The sequence below is a fragment of the Micropterus dolomieu genome, linkage group LG02 (genome assembly GCF_021292245.1).
Source record: "Micropterus dolomieu isolate WLL.071019.BEF.003 ecotype Adirondacks linkage group LG02, ASM2129224v1, whole genome shotgun sequence".
Lineage (NCBI taxonomy): Eukaryota > Metazoa > Chordata > Actinopteri > Centrarchiformes > Centrarchidae > Micropterus > Micropterus dolomieu.
The window spans coordinates 26,496,053-26,505,295 of NC_060151.1; the positions used below are offsets into that span (position 1 = coordinate 26,496,053).

A 9,243-nucleotide genomic window follows, 5' to 3' on the forward strand; every position below is an offset into this window, starting at 1 on the left:
TGTTCATGACTCCACCATAAGAAAGAGACTGGGCAAACATGGCCTGCATGGCAGAGTTCCTTCCATACTTTTGGAAAAATACTCTAAAAGCAACTATACTAAAAGTAACTAAAAGTATTTCAGAAAAGGAACATCACACCAACAGTGAAATATGGTGGTAGTAGTGTGATGGTCTGGGGCTGTTTACCGCCTTCAGGACCTGGAAAGGCTGTGGTAAATGGAACCATGAATTCTGCTGTCTACCAAAAAATCCTGAAGGAGAATGTCTGGGCATCTGTTTGTGACCTCAAGTTGAAGCGCACTTGGGTTCCTGCAGCAGGACAATGATCCAAAACACACCAGCAGGTGCACCTCTGAATGGCTTAAGAAAAATAAAATGAAGACTTCGGAGTGGCCAAGTCAAAGTACTGACCTGAATGCATGACCTTTAAAAAACAAAACAAAAAAAAAAAGTGGTTAAGTCTCGACCCCTCCAGTGTGGCAGAACTACAACAATTCTGCAAAGATGAGCGGGCCAAAATTCCACCACAGCGCTATAAAAGAATCATTGCCAGTTATCGCAACACTTGATTGCAGTTGTTGTTGCTGCTAAGGTTTAGGGGCCCATCACTTTTTCACACAGGGCCATGTAGGTTTGGATTTTTTTCCCCCCCTTAATAAAAACTGCATTTTGTGTTTTCTTGTTATCTTTGTCTGATTTCAATTTGTTCTGAAACCTTTCAGTGTGACAAACATGCAAAAAAATAAAAAATCAGAACGGGGCAAACACATTTTCACACCACTGTAATAGCATTTAATTTTTTTATAATTTACCGTAATCATTATTGAAGCCTTTATTTACGTCAAATACTGGCTTTTGTCAGATGAGGGCCTCAATGATGCTGACAATGATTAGTGGCTGATCATGAATCACAAAGGCATCTTTTGTTGGATCCCTCTCTCCATCATTTCCTGTCACCTCTATGCTGTTTATAATGAAGGCTTAAAATGCCTGGAAAAAATACTTAACCTTATCTGATCCTTAAGAGTTAACAAATACACTGGTTTAAAGGAGGCATTCTAAAACATGAACTAATGAATGCCAGCATAGCACACCCGTCCTGAAAATGTATCATCTGCAGAGTCCAAACAAATCTCAAGGCTCTACATCACCTCTCTCCTGCAGGCCAGACAGCTCCTGGAGCAAGAGTACAACTCCCTCATCTCCATGGGGACTGAGAGACGACCTGATGAGGTCAGCACGCTAATCAGCTTGAAGAAATAAAATAAAATACAGATTGGACTAAGTGATGGATTTTCAGAGCAGCTATCTTTTTTGTTGACACACTGTCTGTCTGTCTGGCAGGATGGAACGAAGACGTTCACCCGCTCACCCTCCTGGAGGAAGATGTTTAGGGAGAAAGACCTACGGGGCGTGACCTCTGACTCCGCCGAGACCCTGCCTGCTAACTTCCGTGCCTCAGCCATCTCCACGCCCTCCGTTACCCTGAGAAAGGTTCAGAGTGATGGTGAGTACGACCCGTGACCTCTGACACCTTCGCTCTCATATTCACATTTGTTCAGCTCTGCGCTCTAGAGGCGCGTCTCAATTTAGATGATGTGTGAAAACCTGTTACTCTATATGGCCATCACTCACATGAAGAGCATGACAGGAATCAGGGCAAAAGGTTTGTTGCAGCTAGGTTACAGAGCTAGCTCTGATCAGGTGCAGCTATTCTGCGGACCTGATAATAAATGAGCCATGTGTTTACATTGATTCCTTGGAAATGAGCCTTGAACAGAATCATTTGTTTTCAGCCAGCACACAGTACGCATTATATAAACTGCTGCAAGTGCATACCCAAAATCACATGCACAGAGCAGTTGGTTGTTTTCATACTACTCTGCCATTAGTTTGGCAGTGGAATTTTCTGTTTCCTTTAGCAGAGGAACTGCCAATAACAAGGAACAGACGCTTCAAAGTACAGAGGAAGACTATTATCTCTCATTCCACTTCTTATTAGCATTTCCTGTGGAAGGTCAGTACTGTTTAAGACATTACAGTTACGATAATAACCCCGTCTATGTCTGTCTCCCGGTCTCCAACACAGCCAACTCTGGTGCCCGGGGTGAGTCTGCCTCAGTGAGGACGTACTCCTGTTGAGGGACTGAGGTGAGAACTGTCCGCCACATTAATTAAACTGGATAGTAATGTTTCATCCATGTGGGGTTTCATCTCTGTGGTGAGACAAAACATTTTCTCTGAGCTTCCAAGATGGGTTGCACATGTGCAGAGCACATTTGTTTCAACCTTCTTGTTTTATGTGTTTGTTTGTTGTAGAGAATTGGTTTGAGCCTAGGATTTTTGTAGTTCCACTAAGGATTTAAAGTAGTTGGTTTTGTGGATGGGGGTTAAGGCAGAGTTGAATTAAGGCCACGGAAGCAATGATGTGGTAATAATGCTGTTTCTGTCCTCAGGGCGCTGACCGGATTGGGACTAGAGGACCCTCTCGCTCATCCACGGAGAAAGAAGCAATGAATATAACCATTTAACTTAAAAATAAATCTATCGGTCTGACCATTCTGCAATAACTGAAGCTACGGAATAAAGGGGAAATGAAAGAATGTATGAATGTATTTTCCGACCAGACTAGGATAGAATGAATGGGATCAGCTGTTTTCTCTCTCTGTCTCTCTCTTCCTTTCATTCTGTCTTTGCTCTTTCTCTCTCAGCGTGACTGTGCTGTTGGGTTAATAAAGGACAACACTGGTGTTGGTTAGGTTTGTGCCAGTCGTGCAGGTTTCCCCCCCTCTTCATTCCTGTCGGAGTCTGCACACAGTCAGCAGAGTTGGCAATATCAGGGCTAATTTTCCTAACTTCAGAGGAAAGCACTTGCTGCCATTTATTCTCTTGCAGTTTGAAAACAACTAAACGTGTCGCCTTACAACTTCTGCTCAACAACAGGTGTTTTTAATGAGACAGAAGTTAACCTCACCATAAAGTTTAGATTTTAAAAACAAGAGGAATGACTGGAAGGATGTTAAAATGAATGGGGGGAAATATCTGGATGGACATAAACCGGTTAGAGCTCAACAACACTGGTGTTTTCCTTTCTACTGAGTCAGCTGGGGTCCAATGTCAGCCATTGTGGCTCTATTGTTGGCCTCTGTGGTCCCGTATGGGGTGTCTAGGTGTCCCCAATTGGTAGGAGTAGTGTAGTAAAACACGTCCGAATTCAGACCTCTATTTAGCTCCGACCACATGAATGGGACCCTTCTCATGCTTTGTCTATTGGCACCTTGAAAGTCGATAGGCTAAGTAATCTCTTTTGAAGGGACCCCATTATAGAGATCAAAGGCACAGAGGTGGATGGGACAGGGTGGAGCGAAGCCACAAAGGCATTGTGTTCACTGATTTCATGATGTCTATGGCAGGAAGTCCATACAGTTTGCGTTGGCACCGCTGTCAAAGATGTACTTTACAAGCAGTTTATAAGTTCTAGCTTTTGGCTTTATCAATGTTAAAGGGGCGCTCCACCGTGCGTGATGAGGAGTGCTACCCCTGTTAAAACAGTTGTAAAATGTCTTCTGTGGTGCTTTCCAAAAAATAACCCTCGTGTCATAGTGATGTCATCAGGGAAATCTTCTTTCAAATGGGGTTTGAAAGAAGTGGGCATTTAGGAGACAGTGGGGGATTTAATGAAAGACACTACTGAGTAGCATTATGGAAAATGTGCTTTATAGATCAGTTAAAAAAAAAGCTATTATCCAAATCCATTTGGATAGTGTACAATTTGTGTTTTTATCTATCTCTTTAATTCTTTGGAAGGACCCCACCAATGTTCAAACACATTCTTAAAATATTATTAACCACTTATCAACATCCTATTCATATTTATAACTGCAGTATAAGGTAACTAAGTATAAGGTACTTCAAATTTTCTGACCTAGATCTGTGATCCAACATGCGGATTTAGTAAAAATATATCCTGTGTGGAGTTTAAAATGCTAATAAGTGTGTTAATATGTGGATTTTGGTCCATATTGTCTTCCTAATTAAAGAGCTAGCTAAAAAGACTGAAGGAGAAAATGCAAATAGATTTTGGAAATTGCAACCCAAAGGTTATTTTTAATAATACAGTATCTTATTACTGTCCTTTAAATAATTTACATAAAACTTGAGACATAATTAACATGAAAATGCCATTAATTACAAACAGTAAACCCTTTGTAAAGTGTGTCTTATAAGAAAGTGTTACATATATTTAGGAAGGCATGATATCGAGGTCAGACTTCAACTCAAACTCCTCACGAGCCCTCCACCATGTATGTGGTTGTTCGGTTTATGACTTGTAATCATCAGCTCAGGGTCTTGGGTAATCCTGATGATGGGAGAGGTGGTAGAGAGACAAAACAGCGACAGCTCACAGGGAGGAAGGAAAAAAATATAAGGATGGACAGAAGCCGGTCATTTTACTGCACACACAAGCCATAACAGAAACCAAGAGCTCTCTGGGGGGTGAGATCAGAGAGAGGCAGGGAGAGGGGGCGCAAGGAAGCCCAGGAAACTAAACCTTTAGCCTCTGTGTTTACGATGCATGTCAAACAAACGACAATGACCTAAAAACATTGTTTTGGTGGTGAAGATGATATGAGGTGTCTTTAAAAAATATATATCTGTATGATAAACCTACAGGGGGTGGGAGCCTGGGGATCAATTTGTAAAATGTGTGTATTTTTTTCAGTTGTATTTTTTATTTTTTACGATATCTATTTATTTTCTTTAGGTATGTATTGGATAACTGTATGTACATGTTCCGTTTCTTCTTGGCTTCATTTGAACTAGTTTGAAAAGTAAATATGAAACATTGAAAATGGTCATTCAAATACGCTACTGTATGTGTACATTTTGAGAACAAACTGTGCAATGATTTAACAGATTTCCATGATTAAAGTGATAGTAATACAAATTGAAAATATCATCTGGAAAATAAAAACAAAAATTATGATAATGATGATGATGATAATGAAAATGTAGATGTAAAAGAAAAAAAAAATAAAGCAATCCAGGTGGATCTGCTGATCATCGCAAACTTTCTCCATTTTTCTTTTTCCTATTGATTTGTTTTATTCTTTCCCTTTCTGCAGGTGGTACAATGGAACTAAGTACATTTGCTCAATGTAAAATACGTTCTTGAACATTTCCATTTTAGGCTTCTTTATACTGCTTCTCCACCACTTTTAAAAGAATGTACTTTTTACTCTACTATATATATTTGACAGCTATGAGCCATCATTCCTTTGCACATTGAGATTTTACTTCTAATGGAGTATTTTTAAATGATGCTACATTTTACAAGTAGCACATCAGAATACTTCTACCATTGCCTGTGTTTTATGAAGCAGTAGTTTTTGGAAACTGCTTCTTACCAGAAGATTACAGCAGTAAAATAACACTTGCTTCTTATGACAACTTTTCTTTTTCAAATAATGAGCGCGTTGATTATTCAATTCTGTTATTTATATCAGTTAAGAATCTGCAGAGTACAAAGATCCTTTATTACCACATATGGCAGGCTAACTGAACAAAACCAGCAGATGGGAAAATTTGATTGTTTAGATGTCATATAATTTACAAACCACATGGTTTTACATTCATGAACCACATTTGACAAGTTCCACTGAGAGATGTATCCTGCCACAAAACGGTCGAATCATCAGCCTGAGTGAAATCATGCTAAAGTGTGACCATGCTGTAGTTTCTGTACCAATACATTTTTACACATCAGACTCAGTTGCTAAAAGCACTGTTACAATATTGATGGTGATCCACATGGGAACAGAGTGGAGCGGTAAAATGGAGCCTCAGTAGGTGGCGCTCCTTCCTCTCACAACCCGTGCATACAAGAGGCTGGAATTATCATCAGTCACTGGAGAGACTTACCACTCCATGAAGACTTCTTCTATAAATACACACAGATATACATAGCTTCATACGTACAGTCAAGGTATACTGGTGTCATATTGTACACATATATAAAGGAATATATTAATATCAAAGACATACACATGCTTACATACTAATCAAAAATAACTTAGATTATGAAAGATAAATCATACAAAAAAACAGTACTTTTTAAAGTAAAAGCTCTATATTTTCCCTAAGATCTAGTATTGAGGTCTTCTTGTTTTTTTCAAAAGTCATTTGTTGAAGGTGCAAGGAGGGATCGGAAAGAGAGAAGAAACACCACCGGCAAGTGAAAGTGCACACAGAAGGATGTCACAGCTGCTCTGCTCTGCGTCACTTTCTACTTCTTGCCATTTCTCTCTGTCTCCCCCCTCCCCTTTCTCTCTCTCTCTCAGCCTTTTCCCTTCCCCGTCAAGACCTCCTTCCCCACTGCCTGACTTGTTCTGGACAGCAGTACACAGACGCAGGACGAGTCGATTCGGATCCACCTCCATCCAGTTCTGTTGTTTGCGTCTTTGGTGAGCGCTCGGACGTACGACTGCTTGGATTTGCACTGACTCACCCACTGTTTTTTATCTACGCCCAAGCAGCCTGCCCCGGCTACCCCCGTTTCCGAAGATTTCACGACTGCGCTGGCACCCTTTGACCTGCTAGTACTGCTCCGCTGCTCGGGCTGGCGGCAGCGAGTCTCATAGAAGTACTGTTTGAGTGGTCCAGTCTGGGTCTGGATTTCCTGCAAGATGGTGACATTGCGGCCGTAGGAATCGATGGCAGTCGTTTTGTCTGTAACCCAAACACTTTCCATCTCGCACACCGACTTTTCCCCTCTCCTTCTGTCAATCAAGTGTGAGCGTTTATCTCTTTTAAGCGGACGGGCAGCCTCAATGGTAACTCTGGAAGAGTCTGCCCAACTCAGAGTCGTGCTCCTGTCGATCGCCCGGTCCCCATGACCCTCAATGTGTCCGTCCATGTCCTCCTGCTCCTCTCTGTCCCTGTCCTCCTCTAGCAGGCCAGTTTCCAACATGAGCAGGAGAGGGGGGTGTTCTGGAGGCGACGGGGAGGGTGAAAACAGGACTCGTGGATGTGCGTCCAGAAACATCTCGTCTCCTTCTAAGATACTGTCCAGCCTGGTCCCCAGACCCAGCGCTGCATCCAAGTTCAAGCTCTCCTCGGCCGGACCTCTTCCAGCCCCTGGTGTCCACAGGCTTCCTGTCTCGATTGTAGGCGCATCTCCCAGCTTCTCAGGGGAATCAGTTGGTTCCGGTCTTCTTTGACCCTTCAGATTAGCAACAGGACTGACAGCATTATGGGCTTCTGCTGTAGAAACCTGCAACAGTCCGTCTGTAGAGTCCTGGAGATTTTCCTTTTTGGAAAAGTCCACAAAACTGGAGTAATCTTGCCTGCTGCTGCTGTCAGCTTTGTAGTCCTTTGGTAGAAAATTATCCTTGGAAATATCCTCGGTCCTGAGTGTTCTTCTTTCTGTGGGAACATCCAAACTGACACTGCTTTTGTCATCATTTCCTGAGTTGCTATTTGATTGGTAGGGTCTTTGATTCTCCACTTTGAACGTGGATGTCTCTTCATCTGCGGAGGATTTCACATAATCCTTATGGTTCTGGAGGTTTTGTCTGTTGGTGTGTTGGCTAAGAGCAGCGGCCATGTTGTAATCTGTTTGTGAGGCATTTTCATGGAAATTGTAGTCCACAGGGGGAGCTGTGAGGCGAGCAGGAGGGTCATGACGATCTCTGCGGTTGTCATAGCCAGGCTCTGGGGTCGCGGCAGCAATCCTGGATGCAGGGTTGTGAGGAAAGGACAGGGCCGAGGCAATCACCATGGCAACCAGGGGAAGCCAGTGCATCACTCCCAAGACGTATCAGCTGGTGGATAAAACAGACAGGAAGGAAGAGAGAGACAATGTTATTTTATACAGTGCAAACTGTGGTTTATACAGTTAACCTAAGTAGCTCAATTAAAATGTAAAAGGAGAGGTTTTACTGGTGGCCCACAGCTTTATGACCCTGGCGCTTTAACCACTGAGCTATGGCTTTAAAATCTTGGCAGAACTCGTGGAAAAATAGGACCAAGTACAGCAAGGTCGCCCTCTGCTTCTTCATGTGAGAAGATGGAGTTCAGCTACGAACGCTGTAGGTTCTGCCGCCTGAAGGGCTGACCTTCGAACAGAGACACTGACAACCTGGTATGCATCTATGTCAGAAGCTTTACAGCCAAAGGAAATGGATTAAAAAGACATCTGTGACCTGCGACGAAACAAGCCTCCCCTTTCAGCTTTTAAGGGCATGATTTTTTTTCCTGTTGTTAGAGCTTTTTTTCTAGGATCCAAGACTCTGTTAATCTCTTTCAATCTGTGGTAACAGACATGTTTTACCTCAGGTGTTCTTGCAAAAACAAATTATAAAAAAAGCATCCTTGTATTACTGAGGTAAACCTGATCAAACCTGGGCTGTGGGTGAAACTGTTCCTTTGAAAAGGTACAACATAATGCTGCCTTGGGTTGGAAGACTTTACTTACACGGTGATGGGTACACATCACTATTGTTAATGTCCTGCCTGCCATAACATGCACTATTTAAACTTTGTGCAGCTGTAATCACAAGAATATTAGTTGATTTTGTGTAGCAAAAGTATGAAACAAATACTGCAGATAAAAATCTTAGGGCTCTTAGGGCTAGAGTAATGCAGTAGTAGCAGTAGGTAAAATCTACAATCTCAAAATCAGCATAGTATGTAATTAAGAAGCGCCATGCAAGTTTGTTTTGGAGCTGCAACAATTAGTCGATCGACAAAAAAAATCATGTATTTAACAAATTCAAGTAAATGTTTGTGTAGATATGCTGCAAATTTGATACTTTCAGCTTCTCAAATGTGAACATTTACTGCTTTTCTCTTATGATAAATTTAATATTATTGGGGTTTGGATTGTTAGTCAGACAAAACACAACATTTGAAGGCATCACTTTGGTCTCTGGGAGATTAGATGGACATTTACAATATTGTTAAATTCAATTAAATTTAGTTTATTACAGATGCAGCATCTCGTTTTCAAGGGGGACCAGAAACACACATACATAATACAACAACAAGAACATAACATACCTAGTACAAACCAACAATTAATTGATTGATTCACATTATAAAAGAAAATAGATGTTCTTAGTCGCGTGCTTAGTGCGTTTAATGGATTTAAATTAAATGATATCAAATGAGACATTTTATTTTTAATACAAAACGTTATAGTTACACCAAACAACATTTTAAAAGGTTGCACAATAAACTTT

The 9,243-nt window shown here is 41.4% G+C and overlaps 2 protein-coding genes across 3 annotated transcripts in view; one reads left to right on the forward strand and one right to left on the reverse strand.

Annotated features, from left to right (window-relative positions):
• Positions 1-607: 607 nt before the first annotated feature.
• LOC123963882 (liprin-alpha-3-like) lies at positions 608-2,557 on the forward strand. The gene is made up of 5 exons (XM_046040977.1): positions 608-628; positions 1,166-1,234; positions 1,346-1,508; positions 2,091-2,152; positions 2,458-2,557. Exons 2-4 carry the CDS (start codon positions 1,208-1,210, stop codon positions 2,141-2,143), a joined length of 243 nt encoding a protein of 80 aa, XP_045896933.1. The 5' UTR covers positions 608-628; positions 1,166-1,207; the 3' UTR covers positions 2,144-2,152; positions 2,458-2,557.
• A 2,921-nt stretch (positions 2,558-5,478) lies between these two features.
• LOC123963870 overlaps positions 5,479-9,243 on the reverse strand; it is a 9,205-nt gene continuing 5,440 nt past the window's right edge. For both annotated transcript variants that reach the window (XM_046040965.1, XM_046040957.1), the window contains exon 2: positions 5,479-7,824. In XM_046040965.1, coding sequence (XP_045896921.1) covers positions 6,339-7,805 — 1,467 coding nt within the window. In that variant the 5' untranslated portion in view covers positions 7,806-7,824 and the 3' untranslated portion in view covers positions 5,479-6,338. The remainder of the gene's footprint in view (positions 7,825-9,243) is intronic.

Coding starts and splice junctions, on each gene's coding strand:
- LOC123963882 (XM_046040977.1), top strand. CDS start 1,208: ATGGGGACTGAGAGACGACCTGATGAG. Junction 1,235..1,345: donor CTGAGAGACGACCTGATGAG/GTCAGCACGCTA, acceptor TCTGTCTGGCAG/GATGGAACGAAGACGTTCAC. Junction 1,509..2,090: donor GAGAAAGGTTCAGAGTGATG/GTGAGTACGACC, acceptor TCTCCAACACAG/CCAACTCTGGTGCCCGGGGT.